This window comes from Eumetopias jubatus, unplaced genomic scaffold (genome assembly GCF_037043125.1).
Source record: "Eumetopias jubatus isolate StellerSeaLion01/CBP00866 unplaced genomic scaffold, mEumJub1_p1.0 scaffold_14, whole genome shotgun sequence".
Lineage (NCBI taxonomy): Eukaryota > Metazoa > Chordata > Mammalia > Carnivora > Otariidae > Eumetopias > Eumetopias jubatus.
In genome coordinates, this window is record NW_028274820.1 from 41609556 (window position 1) to 41627446 (window position 17891).

Here is a 17891-nt window from a genome sequence, read left to right on the forward strand (position 1 = left end):
TGCTCTGATATGGCTAGGAGTGGCTTCATTATTATTACTTTTTAAAGTTTTTATTTAAATTGAATTAGCCAACATATAGTACATCATTAGTTTCAGATGTAGTGTTCAATAATTTATCATTTGAGTATAACACCTAGTTGGAGTGGCTTCATTATGTAATTATCTTGCTGGGAGCTTACTAAGCTTTTTGAATCTATACATTTTTAAGATAATTACTTTTCAAATATATTTTCTGCCTCATTCTTTTTCTGGGATTCTATTTAAATATATAAATGTTTTGACATTGTCCCATATAACATTGATCTTAAAATTAATAGTTTTTTTCTTTCAGATTGGATAACTTCTGATTTATTTTCAAGTTTGTTGAATCTTTCTTCTTTCAATTCTAGTATGCTATTAAGACCAGTGAGGTTTTTTTACATTTCAGATACTGCATTTTAGAGTTCCAGAGTTTTCATTTGGGTCTAACAGTTTCTCTCTCTCTCTCTTTTTTTTTTTTTTTGAGATTTCTCATCTATGCATTCTTTGTGACCAAATTTTCTTTTACATACTTGCACATATTCATAATAGGTGGTTTAAAATCCTTTTGCACTAGAGGAGCCGGGTTAGCTCAGTCAGTAGAGCATGCAACTCTTGATGTCAGGGTTGTGAGATGGAGCCCCATATTGGGTGGAGACAATACTTAAAAATAAAATTCTTTTCCAGTAATATCTGAATCATTTTAGACATTGTCTTTTCTTTTGAATTTCTTCATGTTTCTGGTAATCTTGGATTTGTTTCCTGGGGACTGAATGATACATTGAAGAGACCTTATTCCACTATTTTCTTCCAAAGCTTATTGATTTTATCAAGCAGTTACCTTGGCAGGACTCAGATCCCAAACTCTGTCTCCTCTGACAAGAAGCTGCTGAAATATCTATTTCTTGCTTTCTTTTTTGCCAATTTTTGTGGGGGGGAGGGGCTGTGTGAGTCTGTTCTGAGCATTCATAGTTAAGGGGTTAGCCAGAGATTTTGGCAGAGTTTATTTACAGAATTCAGAGTTCCCTTTCTATAGCTCTTTTTTCCTGTGATTTCCCCTTGTCACTTTCCAATTACTGTGGTTATCCTACAATGTCTGCTGATTCTTTAGTTACCTCTTGGCACCAACTGGGATCGTAGACAAAGAGTCATAAAAATGGGAGTCTAACCTAGTATTTTCTGTCATTTTTCTGAAGAGTCAACTCCTTTCTATTTTCTCTTTGACTTTGGTTGTTCTCAGGTGCCTTGGGATTGTTGTTTGATTATATTTGTCCAGAGTTTACAAGGTTATTTGCAGGAGGGTTGGTCTGATAGAAGTTACTCCACCATTAATTGATACAGAATATCTTGCATAACCTTTTTCTTAACGTGATAAAAATATATATAACATGAAATTTGCCATTTCAACCATTTTTAAGCATATAATTCATGAGCATTAATTGCATTTACCATGTTGTGCATCAGTTACCACTATCTATACCCAAAACCTTTTCTTAACCAAACAGATACTTTGTGTTTATTATGCAATAAATCCCATTTTCCCAACCCCTGGTAACCTCTGTACTATTTTCTGTCTCTCTAAATTTGCTTATTCTATATATTTCATGTAAGTGGAATCCTGTAATATTGATTGTGTCGGCTTATTAGCATAATGTTTTCAAGGTTATCCCTGTTGTAGAATATACCAGAACTTAATTACTTTTTTTAAATTTTTAATTTTATTGTTAGTCATCATACAATACATCATTAATTTTTGATGTAGTGATCCATGATTTTTTGCTTATAACACCCAGTGCTCCATGCAATACGTGCCCTCCTTAATACCCATCACCAGGCTAACCCATCCCCCCACCTCCCTCCCCTCTAAAACCCTCAGTTCGTTTCCTGGAGTCCATAGTCTCTCATGGTTCATCTCTCCCTCCGATTTCCCCCGCTTCATTTTTCCCTTCCTTTTCCTAACATCCTCCATGCTGTTCCTTATGTTCCACATATAAGTGAAACCATATAATTGTCTTTCTCTGCTTGACTTATTTCACTTAAGCATAATCCCTCCAGTTCCATCCATGTCGATGCAAATGGTGAGTATTCATCCTTTCTGATGGCTGAGTAATATTCCATTGTATATATGGACTACATCTTTTTTATCCATTCGTCTGTTGAAGGGCATCTTGGCTCCTTCCACAGTTTGGCTATTGCGGACATTGCTGCTATGAACATTGGGGTGCATATGGCCCTTCTTTTCACTATATCTGTGTCTTTGGGGTAAATACCCAGTAGTGTAATTGCTGGGTCATAGGGTAGCTCTATTTTTAAATTTTTGAGGCACCTCCACACTGTTTTCCAAAGTGGCTGTACCAACCTGTATTCCCACCAACAGTGTAAGAGAGATCCCTTTTCTCCACAACCTCTCCAGCATTTGTTGTTTCTTGCCTTGTCAATTTTTGCCATTGTAACTGGTGTAAGGTGGTATCTCAGTGTGGTTTTGATTCGAATTTCCCTGATGGCTAATGATGTTGCACATTTCTTTCATGTGTCTGTTAGCCATTTGTATGTCTTCTTTTGAGAAGTGTCTGTTCATGTCTTCTGCCCATTTTTTGACTTATTTGTTTTTTTGGGTGTTGAGTTTGAGAAGTTCTTTATAGATCTTCGAAATCAGCGCTTTTTCTGTAGTGTCATTTGCAAATATATTCTCCCATTCTGTGGGTTGCCTCTTTGTTTTGTTGACTATTTCCTTTGCTGTGCAGAAGCTTTTTATCTTGATGAAGTCCCAAAAGTTTATTTTTGCTTTTGTTTCGCTAGCCTTTGGAGATGTATCTTGAAAGAAGTTGCTGTGGCTGATGTTGAAGAGGTTACTGCCTATGTTCTCCTCTAGGATTTTGATCAATTCCTGTCTCACATTGAGGTCTTTCATCCATTTTGAGTTTATCTTTGTGTATGGTGTTAGAGAATGGTCGAGTTCCATTCTTCTGTATATAGTGGTCCAAATTTCCCAGCACATTTATTGAAGAGACTTTTTTCCATTGCATATTTTTTTCTGCTTTGTCGAAGATTATCTGACCATAGAGTTGAGGGTCCCTATCTGGGCTCTCTATTCTGTTCCATTGGTCTATTGGTCTGTTTTTGTGCCAGTACCATGCTGTCTTGGTGATCACTGCTTTGTAACATAGCTTGAAATCAGGCAACGTGATGCCCCCAGCTTTTTCTTTTTCAACGTTTCCTTGGCAATTCGGGGTCTTTTCTGGTTCCATACAAATTTTAGGATTGTTTGTCCCAGCACTTTGAAAAATGTCATTGGAATTTCGATCGGGATGGCATTGAAAGTATAGATTGCTCTGGGTAGCATAGACATTTTAACAATGTTTATTCTTCTGATCCATGAGCATGGAATGTTTTTCCACCTTTTTGTGTCGTCTTCAATTTCTTTCATGAGTGTTTTGTAGTTCCTAGAGTATAGATCGTTTACCTCTTTGGTTAGGTTTATTGCAAGGTATCTTATGGTTTTTGGTGCTATTGTAAATGGAATCGTTTCTCTAATTTCTCTTTCTACAGTTGTGTTGTTAGTGTATAAGAAAACAACAGATTTCTGTGCATTGATTTTGTATCCTGCCACATTACTGAATTGGTGTATGAGTTCTAATAATTTGGGGGTGGAGTCTTTTGGGTTTTCCACATAAAGTATCATGTCATCTGCGAAAAGAGAGAGTTTGACTTCTTCTTTGCCAATTTGAATACCTTTTATTTCTTTTTGTTGTCTGATTGCAGGACTTCTAGTACTATGTTGAACAATAGTGGCAAGAGTGGGCATCCTTGGCGTGTTCCTGATCTTAAGGGAAAGGCTCTCAGCTTTTCCCCATTGAGGATGATATTCTCTGTGGGTTTTTCATAGATGGATTTTATGAACTTGAGGAATGTTCCCTCTATCCCTATACTCTGAAGAGTTTTAATCAGGAAAGGATGCTGTATTTTGTCAAATGCTTTTTCTGCATCAGTTGAGAGGACCATATGATTCTTCTCTTTCCTCTTATTAATGTGTTCTATCACATTGATTGATTTGCAAATGTTGAACCACCCTTGCATCCCGGGGATAAATCCCACTTGGTCATGGTGGATGATCCTTTTAATGTATTGTTGGATCCTATTAGCTAAGATTTTGTTGAGGATTTTGGAATCCATATTCATCAGGGATATCGGTCTGAAATTCTCCTTGTTGATGGGGTTTTGCCTGGTTTGTGGATTAAGGTAATGCTGACCTCATAGAATGAGTCTGGAAGCTTTCCTTCTGTTTCTATTTTTGAAACAGCTTCAGGAGAAAAGGTATTATTTCTTCTTTGAATGTTTGGTAGAATTCCCCAGGGAATCCATCAGGCCCTGGACTCATTTTTTGGGAGATTTTTGGTCATTGCTTCAATCTTGTTACTGGTTATTGTCCTGTTCAGGTTGTCAGTTTCTTCCTGTTTCAATCTTGGCAGTCTTGGCAGCTTATAGGTTTCCAGGAAGGCATCCATTTCATCTAGATTGCTCATTTATTGGCATATAGTTGTTGTTAATAATTTCTAATAATTGTTTCTACTTCCTTGGTGTTAATCGTGATCTCTCCCCTTTCATTCATCACTTTATTAATTTGGGTCCTTTCTCTTTTCTTTTGGATAAGTCTGGCCAGTGGTTTATCAATCTTATTCTTTCATAGAACCAGCTTCTAGTTTTGTTGATCTGATCTGTTTCTGGTTGCTAATTCATCGATCTCTGCTCTAATCTTAATTATTTCTCTTCTAATGTGTGGCTTAGGCATCGCTTATTGCGGTTTCTGTAGTTCTTTAAGGTGCAGAGTTCATTGGTGAATTCGGGATTTTTCCTTTTTTGAGTGAGGCTTGGATGGCTATGTATTTCCCCCTTAGGACTGCTTTTGCAGTATCCCATAGGTTTTGGACCAATGAGTTTTTGTTCTCATTGGTTTCCATGAATTGTTTAAATTCTTTGATTTCCTGGTTGACCCAAACATTCTTGAGCAGAGTGGTCTTTAGCTTCCAAGTGTTTGAATTTCTGCCAAATTTTTTCTTGTGATTGAGTTCCAGTTTTAAAGCATTATGGTCTGAGAATATGCAGGAATCTGTCTTTTGGTATTGGTTGAGACCTGATCTGTGGCTTAGTATGTGGTCTATTCTGGAGAAAGTTCCATGTGCGCTTGAGAAGAATGTGTATTCTGTTGTTTTAGGGTGGAATGTTCTGTGTATGTCTGTGAGGTCCATCTGGTCTAGTGTGTCATTCAGAGCTCTTGTTTGTTGACTTTCTGCTTAGATGATCTATCGCTGAGAGTGGAGTATTGAGGTCTCCTACAATTAACATATTGTTATCAATATGACTCTTTATTTTGCTTAACAGTTGGCTTATATAGATGGCTGCTCCCATATTGGGGGCATAGATATTTACAATTGTTAGATCTTCTTGTTGAGATACCCTTTAAGAATGATGTAGTGTCCTTCTGTGTCTCTAACTACAGTCTTTAGTTTAAAATCTAATTTGTCTGATATAAGAATTGCTACTCCAGCTTTCTTTTGAGGTCTGTTGGCATGGAAGATGGATCTCCATCCCTTCACTCAGTCTGTGTATCTTTAGGTTCAAAATGAGTCTCTTGGAGACAGCGTATGGATGGGTCCTGTCTTTTTTATCCAATCCGCAAACCTGTGCCGTTTTATGGGAGCATTTAGGCCGTTCACGTTGAGAGTGATTATTGAAAGATATGAATTTATTGTCATGTTGCCTGTGAAGACCTCGTTTTTATAGATTGTCCCTGTAAATTTCTGTTGTATATCACTTGGGGTCTTTCTCCTTTTATAGAACCCCCCTTAATATCTCTTGCAGGGTTGGCTTAGTGGTCACATATTCTTTCAGCTGGTCTTGGAAGCTCTGCATCTCTCCATCCATTCTAAATGACAGCCTTGCCTAATAAAGTATTCTTGGCTGCATGTTGTTCTCATTTAGTACCCTGTATATGTCTTGCCAGGTCTCTGTAGATAGGTCTGACGTTATTCTGATGTTCCTCCCTATGTACGTAAGGAATCTCTTCCCCCTAACTGCCCTTAAGATGGTTTCCTTGGTTCTAAGATTTGCGAGTTCTATTACATGCCGGGGCATTGGTTTGTTCTCCTTGATCTTGGGAGGCGTCCTCTTGCCTCTAAGACATGAATATTTGTTTCATTCCCCAGATTAGGGAAGTTCTCAGCTATGATTTGTTCAAATATATCTTCTAGTCCTCTCTCTCTCCACCCCCTCAGGGATCCCAATAATTGTGACATTGGAACGTTTCAGAGGGTCACTTATTTTTCTGATTCTGTTTTCATGGATTTTGAGTTGTTTCCCCCTGGCCTCCTCTTTATGCTTCTATCAATTGGTCTTCTAGATCACGAATTCATTCTTCTGCCTCGCTTACCCTAGCTGTTAGATTATCTAGATTAGATTGGATCTCATTGATAGCATTTTTAAATTCTGCCCTTAGAGACTCTTTGTTGCCATTAATCGATTTCTCTGTTCTAGCTATTGTCTTCACAACTGCTACCCTGAATTCCATTTCCGACATCTTGGTTATATCTGTATCCATTTGTAAATCTGTGGCAGAAGTCAGTCTCTGAGTCTTTCCTATTTTGGGGGTCCTCTTCCTAGTCATTCTGTTGAGGGGTGGTTCAGAGAATGTACAGAATCCAAATTATTGACCACAACCCAAACAAGACGCACCTGTTTTCTAGGGACCTTAGGGTTGTTGGCCTCCTGTTCTCCCAGCCTGTCTTCTGGGGGGCGGGGGCTGCCGAGCTGTTACTCAGGCAACCCTGTTTGGGCAGAGTTGCCCTACCCACTGTGGTGGGGGAGGGATGGGCTCAGTGAAAACCGGTTTTTTGGGGCTTTTGTTCTCTGGTGGCTTTCCGCATCTCTTCTGAGAAAGCAGAAGAGACTGTTTCCAACTCTCTGCCTCAGAACAGAGAGATCACAGTGAGCTCTCCAGGCCACATTATTTCCGTTTCTGTATGTGCTGCTATAAACTTCAGTGTCCTGGGTTGTGCGCCCCTCAGCAGGACTCCCAGTCCTTGTCTCCAGGTTGGGGCACAGGAGCTTGTATCTGCCCTTTGTGCTTCTAAAACTGTCCACCGCCACCAGTTCGCATGTGTGGCTCCACCACTTCAGGTTTCAGTCTGGGGGCTGCCCTAAAGTGCTTTCCCCACCACTACCAGTCTGCGAGTCTGTGCCCAGTGTGGGAGGCTATTGCTCACCAGCAGTGTAGGATCCCCACGGCTCCCTTCCCCTTCCATTTTATCTTCGGATATCTGCCCACAGAATCATGGCTCCCCACTTCATACCTTGAAACCAACTGCCTGTGATATTCTGTTTGTAGAAATTCAGCTATATCTTCTTACATCTCATGCTGATTTCATGAGTGTTGAGTGGTCTGGTAGATATCCAACTCAATTCTGGGGACCAGTTGGAATAGGGTCCCCTACTCCTCCACCATCATTTTCCATCCAGCTTCATTCCTTTTTAAGGATAAATATTTCATTTTACATCTGTACCACATTTTATCTGTTCATTTCTTAATGGACACTTGGGTGTTTCCACATATTAGCTATTGTGAGTAAGGCTGTTATGAACAGAGGTGTAGAAGTATGAGTTCCTGCATTCATTTATTTTGGGTATATACCTATGAGTAGCATTGCTGGGTCATATGGTAATTCTTTAACCTTGTGAGGAACTGCCAAATTGTTTTCCACAGTGGTTATACCATTTCATATTCCCATCAGCAATGCCCAAGGGTTCCATTTTCTTTAGATTCTTGCCAACACAACAGGGCTTTGATTTGCATTTCCATGATGATGTTGAGTATCTTCTAATGTGCTTGTTGACCGTTTGTATATCATCATTGTAAGTCTTTGCCCATTTTTAAATTGGGTTTTTGTCCTCTTGTTGAAATGTAGGAGTTTTTTATATAAGTCTGGGTTTTTTCATCATATAGATTGTGAATATTTTTTCCCATTGTGTAGTTTGTTTTTTTCACTTTCTTAATAATGTTTTTTGCTACACAGAAGCTTTTGATGAAGCCCAGTTTATTTCTTCTTTTATTGCTCATGTTTTGGGGTCATATTTCAGAATTCATTACCAAACTCAAGGTCATGAAGATTTATCTATATTCTTCTAGGAGTTTTATGACTTTATCTCATATTTAGGTCTGAAATTTCATGGATTTTGTGTTAAGATGGGAGATCCAGTTTTCCCCGAAGTATCTCTTGAAGAGATTGTTCTTCCCCCCATTGAGTGGACTTGACACCCTTGTTGATAAACAATTGGCCATATATAGAGGGTTTACTTCTGGACTCTCAGTGTTATTCTGTTGATCTATATCACACTTTTTTGATTATTTAATGTAGCTTTGTCAGTTTTGAAGTTGTATGCTGTGAGTGCTCCAAATTTGTTCTTTTTTAAGGATGTTTTGGCTAACAAGGGCCCCTTACATTTGAATTTTTTCCATTTTCCCATTTCTACAAATGAATAACTTTTTAAAATCCACTTTTTGGATGCTGTTTTGGACTTTCATCCATGCTAATAGGCATTTAGTTCATTTACGTATTAATGGGTTGTAAAGTAGTATCTGAAATTCTAGTCCAGGATGGCAACATAGAAGACCTTATCGCCAACATTGATACACCAAATCCATAACTATTGATAGAGCAATTCCTCCTGAAGAAAACCTGACAGGTGGCTGAACAGCTTCTGCACAAAAGATAGCTATACCATGTTTCCATTTCTCTTACTGTTCTTTACATGAAAACAAAGGGAACCCCCGCCACAGCCACTGCTAAGTATAGTGGGGAGGGATCGTACTGAGGGACAATAAGCAGATATGTTTGCTCTAGACCAAAGAAAAAAGCTGTGGTTTAAAAGGGCAACTAGAATATAAAGGAACCATCCCTAGAACCCTGCCAAATGGCAGGAGAGCTGTTGGTGAGCACCAGGCTTTATGCTCTCTCTGGGTGAGAGGCTTGGTGCTTTGATCGGCCTGCTGCCTGAGTGAACCCCAGGCCATCTAGCACACACCCGCACCAGATGCCTTGGGGCACAGTAAAAAAGGCTGCCATATAAAAGAGCAAGTACAAAACAAGTTATATTACAAAGTGGGAGTAATTAAAACAGTATGGTATTAGCATAAAAATAGACATATAGATCAATGGAACAGAACAGAAAACCCAGAAATAAACCCATGATTATATGGTTAATCTGTAACAAAGGAGGAAAGAATATGCAGTGGGAAAAAGACAGTCTCTTCAAGAAATGGTGCTGGGAAAACTGGACAGCTACATGCAAAAGAATGAAACTTAGACCACTTTTTTTGCTATATGCAAAAATAAACTCAAAATGGGTTAAAGACCTAAATGTAAGACCTGAAACCATAAAACTCCTTGAAGAGAACACAGACAGTAATTTCTCTAACATTGGCTGTAGCAACATTTTTCTAGATATGTCTCCCAAGGCAAAGGCAATAAAAGCAAAAATAAACTATTGGGACTAGAGCAAAATAAAAAGCTTCTGCACAGTGAAGGATACAACCAACAAAATGAAAAGACAATCTACTGAATGAGAGAAGATACTTGCAAATGATATATCTGATAAAGGGCTAGTATCCAAAATATATAAAGAACTTATCAAACTCAACACTCAGAAAAACCAAATAATCCAGTTAAAAAATGGGCAGAAGACATGAACATTTTTCCATGAACATTTTTCCAAAGAAGAGATCCAGATGGCTGACAGACACATGAAAAGATGCTCAATATCACTCATCATCAGGGAAATGCAAATCAAAACTACAATGAGATATCACCTCAGACCTATCAGAATGGCTAAAATCAAAACCCCAAGAAACAAGTGTTGACAAGACTGTGGAGAAAAAGGAACTTTCATGCACTGTTTGTAGGAATGTAAGCTGGTGCAGCTCCTGGGGAAAACAGTATGGAGTATCCTCAAAAAGTTCAAAATAGATTCTACAATCCAGTAATCCCACTACTGGGTATTTACCCAAATATAAAATACTAATTCAAAGGGATACATGCACCCTATGTCTGTTGTAAATAATGCTGCAATAAACAAAATATGGAAGCAGGCCCAGCATCCATTGATATAGGAATGGATAAAGAAGGTGTGGTATGTATATACAGTGGACTATTGCCCAGCCATAAAAAGTGGAATCTTGTCATTTACAACAACCTGGCTAGAGCTAGAGAAAACTATGTGAAATAAGTCAGAGAAAGACAAATACCATATGATTTTACTCATGTGGGGCGGCGGGGGGAAGAGAGACACCAAGAAACAGACTCTTAACTGTAAAGAACCAACTGATGCTTACCAGAGGGGAGGTGGGTGGGGGAATGGGTGAAATAGGTGATGAGGATTACGGAGTACACTGTCATGATCAAAACAAAACAAAAACCAAAGAACAACTACAATATAAGGGATCCAAACAAGAAGGGAAAATCTGCCAAACAAGAAGGGAGCTGCTGAAATTCTCTTTGGGTAGGAGGGGCTGGCAAGAGCCTTGGTTTACATTTTCCCTCTACCTTAATAACATGGACAGGAGAAGGGTCTGGGTGCCCTAGCTGACCTATCACCCCAGTGAGCCCCAAGACCCTAGCCCACACCAGCCCCAACCATCCCATCAAGGCCTCAGAGCAACATAAATCAGGACTCCCATCGTTAGCACTTACTGCAGTTCCAGCCAGCATGCCAAGGTGACATAGGAACAAAGCACCCTGGAACACTCTAGGCCCATACCACTCAGCTCCAGATGGCTTGCTAGGGCCATCCTACCTCACAGTGCTCTGGAACCTCCTATCTTACACCTACTGTACTGAGCACCCTGGGACTCACCCAGTATGTACTCCACCAGGGCACCCTCTGCATTGAATACCCTAGGACACCCCACTTTTCTTTCACTTTAGCTGTCCTGCCAGGGTACCCTCTGCACAGAGAGCTTTGGGACCCCCAGCCTACACCAGCCATAGCTCCAGGCAGCCAAAGTCACCAAGCACACATAGCTTCTCCTGGGGATGACCATATATAAGACCATTTCTTCAAGTTTGGGAGAATTCTAATTCATAGAAAGAAACACCAAATGTCAAGCAAAATGAGACAGAAGAAAATGGAGATAAGCAATACATGTGATAGAATTTAAAGTAAAGTAATGATCATAAAGATGCTCACTGGACTGGAGAGAACTCAGTAAGAACTTCAACAAAAAGAAAATACAAAAAAGAACCAGTCAGATTTGAAGAATAACTGAAATGAGAAATACACTAGAGGGAATCAATACATTAGTGGATGCAGAGAAACTGATCAATGATCTAGAAGACAGGGTCATGGAAAACACCCAAGCTCAACAGCAAAACGAATTTTAAAAATGAGAGGTTAAAAGATGCTTTGAACAATATCAAGTGCACATTCACATTATAGAGGTCCCAGAAGGTGAAGAGCGTGTGAAGAAAATAGGCATCTTGGTCGAGGAATCACAGAGAGTTCCAAACAAGATGAACCCAAGAAGGTCCATATCCCTTGACACTTAGTAATTGAAATGTCAGATATTAGAGATAAAGAGAAAATTTTAAAGCAGCAACAAAGAGAAACTCCATAAAGCCTCTTGATTTTTCAACAGAAATTTAAGAGCTGAAAGAATATTCTTGGTTGTAGGTTTTTTTCCTATTTGGCAAAGACAGTTTCCCAGACAAAAGTTAAACTAAACCAAGATTACAAGAAATATCGAAGGGACTTCATTAAGTGGAAAAGAAAAGGCCCTAATTGGAAGTAGGGAAATATGAATAAAAAGATGTAAAATATGCCAACATTTACATGAACTGTGGAAGTGGGAGTCAAAAAGTTCTTTTAGAATGTTTTCAAACCTAAGTGGCCACCATTTTAATATAGATGCTTTATACTTGGAATGTTACATATAAACCTCATGGTAACCACAAACTGAAAACTTACAATAAATACACAAAAAAATAAAGAGAAAGGAAGGCAAGTATAACACCATAGAGTCACTAATCACAAGGGAAAAGAGTAAGAAAAGAAATGAACAGAGAACTACAAAAGCAACCAGAAAACAGTTCAACAAAATGACAAGTACATAACTATCAGTCATTATTTCAAATGTAAATGGTCTAAATGCTCTAATCAAAAGACATTAGATGACTGAATGGATGAAAAAACAAAACAAGACCGATCTATATGCTATGTATAAGAGACTCACTTCAGAGCTGAAGACACATATAGGCTGAAACTGAAAGAATGGAAAAAGATATTCCATTTAAAAGGGAGAAAAAAAAACTGGGGTAGCAATACTCATATCCAACAAAATAGACTTTAGAACAAAGACAGTAACGAGACAAAGAAGGGCACCACATAATGATAGAAGGATCATCCAACAAGAGGATATAACAATTGTAAACATCTATACATCCAACATTGGAGAGCTAAATACAGAAAGTAAGTATTAGCAGATACAGAGGGAGAAATTGAGAGTAATACAATAATAGAAGGGGACTTTAATATCCCACTTACATTAATGGTTAGATTATTCAGGTAGAAAATTAATAAGGCAACAGTAGCTTTGCATTCAAGACGAGATGACTTAAATACACAACATTCCATGTAAAACAACAGAATACACATTCTTTTCAAATGCACATGAAACATTCTCCAGGATAGATCACATGTTAGGCTACAAAACAAGTGTCAATAAATTCAAGAAGATTGAAATCATATCATGCATATTTTTTGACCACAAAGGTATGAAACTAGAAACCAGTCTCAGGAAAAAAATGGTGAAGACACAAACACATGGAGGCTAAACATGCTACGAAACAACCCGTGAGTCAACAAAGAAATCAAGAGTAAATTAAAAAAAAAAAAAATGAAAACACAACAGTCCAAAATCTTTGTGATGTAGTGAAAGCAATTTCAGAGAGAAACTTATGAGTGACACAGGCCTACCTCAAGAAATAAGAAAAATCTCAAACAACCTAACCTTACATCTATAGGAGCTAGCTCAGAAAAGAACAGTCAAAGCCCAAATCTAGTAGAAGGAAGGAAATAATAAAGATCAGAACAGAAATAAATGAAATGGAGATGAAAACAACAATGGAGAAGATCAATGAAACCAAAAGCTGGCTTCTTGAAAAGAGTGTAGGGAGGATAGAGGGAACATTCCTCAAATACATGAAAACCATCTATGGAAAGCCACCAGTGAATATCATTCTCATTCCCTTAAGATCAGGAACATGACAAGGATGCCCACTCCTGTCACTGTTGTTCAATATAGTATTGGAAATTCTAGCATCAGCAACCAGACAACAAAAAGAAATAAAAGGTATTCAAATTGGCAAAGAAGAAGTCAAACTCTCTCTTTTTGCAGATGACACGATACTTTATGTGGAAAACCCAAAAGACTCCACCTCCAAATTACTAGAACTCATACAGCAATTCAGTAATGTAGCAGGATACAAAATCAATGTACAGAAATAAGTTGCTTTCTTATACACTAACAATGCAACTGTAGAAAGAGAAATTAGGGAGTTGATTCCATTTACAATAGCACCAAAAACTATAAGATACCTTGGAATAAACCTAACCAAAGAGGTAAAGGATCTATACTCTAGAAACTACAGAACACTTATGAAAGAAATTGAAGACGACACCAAAAGAAGGAAAAACATTCCATGCTCATGGATCAGAAGAATAAACATTGTTAAAATGTCTATGCTACCCAGAGCAATCTATACTTTCAATGCCATCACAATCAAAATTCCAATGACATTTTTCAAAGTGCTGGAACAAACAATCCTGAAATTTATATGGAACCAGGAAAGACCCCGAATCGCCAAGGAAACATTGAAAAAGAAAAACAAAGCTGGGGGCATCACGTTGCCTGATTTCAAGCTATATTACAAAGCAGTGACCACCAAGACAGCATGGTCCTGGCACAAAACAGACACATAGATCAATGGAACAGAACGGAGAGCCCAGGTATGGACCTTCAACTCTATGGTCAACTAATCTTTGACAAAGCAGAAAAAAATATGCAGTGGAAAAGACAGTCTCTTCAATAAATGTGCTGGGAAAATTGGACCGCTATATACAGAAGAATGAAACTCGACCATTCCCTTACACCGTACACAAAGATAAACTCTACACAAAGATAAACTCTAAATGGATGAAAGACCTCAATGTGAGACAGGAATCCATCAAAATCCTAGAGGAGAACATAGGCAATAACCTCTTCAACATCAGCCACAGCAACTTCTTTCAAGACACATCTCCAAAGGCAAGGGAAAAAAAAGCAAAAATGAACTTTTGGGACTTCATCAAGATAAAAAGCTTCTGCACAGCAAAGGAAATAGTCAATAAAACAAAGAGGCAACCCATGGAATGGGAGAAGATATTTGCAAATGACATTACAGATAAAGGGCTGGTATCCAAGATCTGTAAAGAACTTCTCAAACTCAACACCCAAAAAACAAATAATCAAGTCAAAAAATGGGCCGAAGACATGAAGAGACACTTCTCCAAAGAACACATACGAATGGCTAACAGACACATGAAAAAATGTTCAACATCATTAGCCATCAGGGAAATTCAAATGAAAACCACATTGAGATACCACCTTATACCAGTTACAATGGCAAAAATTAACAAGGCAGGAAACAAATGTTGGAGAGGATATGGAGAAAGGGGAACCCTCTTACACTTTTGGTGAGAATGCAAGTTGGTACAGCCACTTTGGAAAACTGTATGGAGGTTCCTCAAAAAGTTAAAAATAGAGCTACCCTATGACCCAGCAATTGCACTCCTGGGTATTTACCCTCAAGACACAGATGTAGTGAAAAGAAGGGCCATATGCACTCCCATGTTCATAGCAGCAATGTCCACAATAGCCAAACTGTGGAAGGAGCAGAGATGCCCTTCAACAGATCAATGGGTAAAGAAGATGTGGTCCATATATACAATGGAATATTACTCAGCCATCAGAAAAGATGAATACTTACCATTTGCATCGACATGGATGGAACTGGAGGGGATTATGCTTAAGTGAAATAAGTCAAGCAGAGAAAGACAATTATCATATAGTTTCACTTATGGAACATAAGGAACAGCATGGAGGACATTAGGAGAAGGAAGGGAAAAATGAGGGGGGGGGGATTTGGAAGGGGAAACAAACCATGAGAGACTATGGACTCCAGGAATAAAACTGAGGGTTTTAGAGGGGAGGGAGGGGGGGAATGGGTTAGCCCAGTGTTGGGTATTAAGGAGGACACGGATTGCAATGAGCACTGGGTGTTACATGCAAACAATGAATCATGGAACACTACATCAAAATGTAGTGTAGGGTGACTAACATAACCTAATAAAAAATAAAATTAAATTTATCAAGTATAGACCAAAAGAAAAAAAAAAAGGAGATGAAGTATCTGAATAAACCTTAGTGTATTTGTCCTTTCTCCTAATGAAAAGTACAATGACATTGTTTCCAGTTTTTGCTTTAACAAGTAATACCACGCTTCCTGTGCTACTCATTCATATGTTTGAAAGTCTCTTTAGGACCATAGTTCTCAACCTGGGTCAGTCTTGCCTGCCAGGGAACATTTGGCAATGTTTGGAGACATTTTTGATTATCAAGACTGAAGGGAGTTGTGCTCCTGGCATCTAATGGGCAGAGACTAGAGATACTGCTAAAACATCCTACCCTGGGAGAACAGACTCCCACCACCCCACTACAAAGCATTATCCAAATTATTCAGTTTGTTAATAGTGTGACGGTTGAGAAACCTTGCTCTGGGCCTATACTTTGAGGTGGGATTGCTAAAGCTTGGGGTACGTGCAACTCTTTTTCAGTTATATGAAACAGATTTCTGGAAAAAAATATTTTCAATACAGGTAAAGGTTGGAATGTTTTGAATTAAAGTTTCTTTGGTGATAATGGCTATCCAGCAGTTACAAGCAATTTAATTAAACCAGATAGAGTTAGTGGCATTACATAGAGTTAACTAATTTACTTACCTAGAGGGTGCATATAATATTTTAACTTCATGAACTAAAATACATTGTTACTTCCTGTCTGATTAAAAGATTGATTGTAGAGTGAGAGTCTGCTTAAAAAGTATCACTTCCAACTACAACAGTAGTTGGAATATTAGGCTGCAGATGCCTATTGAGAGAAAAATGAGAGCATGAAAAGTGTAGAAGTTTTTCCTGACAGAGATTATTATTAAATATAGAAGGGTTAAAGGTTTGAAAATGTTTAGTGTGATTTAAATTAGTCTTTTAATTGTAAGCAAGGAAATTAACAATGAATTTTGCACCCCACTTTTAAGTCTATAAGACCCCTTCCCCTCCTTAAAAACCTGAGGTAAGTTCTAGCCCCACAACTATCTGCAGTGCTTGTGTACATACATTTTAGCATATGACTTTTGGGTGGTTTATGCATGTTCTTCGAGTCTGTTCATGGGTCACACCCAACCCCCAGATTTCCAGGTTAAAAACTTTGCTAAAAAGGTATATTTGAAATTTTCACTGAGTAGTAAAAACACAACTATATTGTTTGTATCTTCAGTGATGGAGAAAAATAGGTGACTTAGAATTTTTCAAGTCCTCTAACATTAAATGGATGAATGCATATCTTAATTTTATATATATAACCTTCATTTTTTTTTTTTTGGTCTTTTTATTAGGTGTATGCAGCAGTGCTATGGCAACAAACTAATCAAAACGGACAAAATTCAACAGAAAAAGTATGTTTTGGAGCTGCCCTACCAGAAGAAAAACTTAATCACTTTCGTGATGAACAAATTGGACAGTTGCAGGAGCTGATGCAAGAAGCCACTAAACCCAATAGACAATTTAGTATTACTGAATCTAGGAAACCAACATTTTAGTCTACACAATAAAGCTTAACAAGCATTTTAAGTTCAGAACCTCTTATTTTAAGTCTCAAGAAATAAATTCCTAAAAACCATAAGATTTTAGGTTTTGAGAATGCCTGGTATTAACGAAATATTTGGGGATGTTATTAATGGTGTCTACAATATATAGATCAATATGACTAGTACACAAAACTGTGCATTTAAGTAACAGTACTTGCTGGATAGGATTTGATTTTTTGGACTAAACAAGAAAGAATGACTCTAAAATTCCACAAAGTTGTGGAATTTTGCCAAAATTTTTTTTTTATATATAAATTTAATACTGTTCTTTTTTTTTTTTCCAATCAGGCTACAGGGTTTTTTTTTAATTAAAATATAATGTATTATGCTGTTCTTTTTCAAGCATTAGCCTCATGGTTTTAGCTTCAACAGTTAAGTATATTGTGATAATGACAGATGTGGAATTCCAACAGGGTTGTTAGTTATATACATTGTCATTCTGAAAGTTTCATCATTTCTACTTTAATAATATATGATTATTCTTGTAAATATCCATTCTCCCTGAGTCATTGTTTAGATACAATGAAAGATTAAAAAGGAGCTTTAACATTCAGTGTCATCATCATACATTATAAAATCTATCATACAAATGAGAATCTCATTTATTGCCTCAAAGTTGGGTAGATATAAAAACACTTTTATAAATTTTTTAAGTTGATTATAAACTGAAAAAATCAAGTGGTAATCCCATGTACATCCTAAAATGTTTAATTTAAAAAAAATTACTAAAACGACTTGTAACTTTAGTTATGTATGTCTACTTTGAGATTGTGAAGTGATCATTTTTCAGATGCTATTGCATTTATTCAGCTCTTTAAAAATTGATTCATATTTACTCTTTTGCCATATTGGGCTTTTTGTCTGTGT

General features: G+C 37.7%; 1 protein-coding gene across 1 annotated transcript in view; it reads left to right on the top strand.

Moving 5' to 3' along the window:
- Window positions 1-17007, top strand: part of SDHAF3 (succinate dehydrogenase complex assembly factor 3) — a 90383-nt gene extending 73376 nt beyond the window's left edge. Inside the window, exon 2 of the mRNA XM_028119464.1 lies at window positions 16773-17007. Coding sequence (XP_027975265.1) covers window positions 16773-16976 — 204 coding nt within the window. The 3' untranslated portion in view covers window positions 16977-17007. The remainder of the gene's footprint in view (window positions 1-16772) is intronic.
- Window positions 17008-17891: the final 884 nt, after the last annotated feature.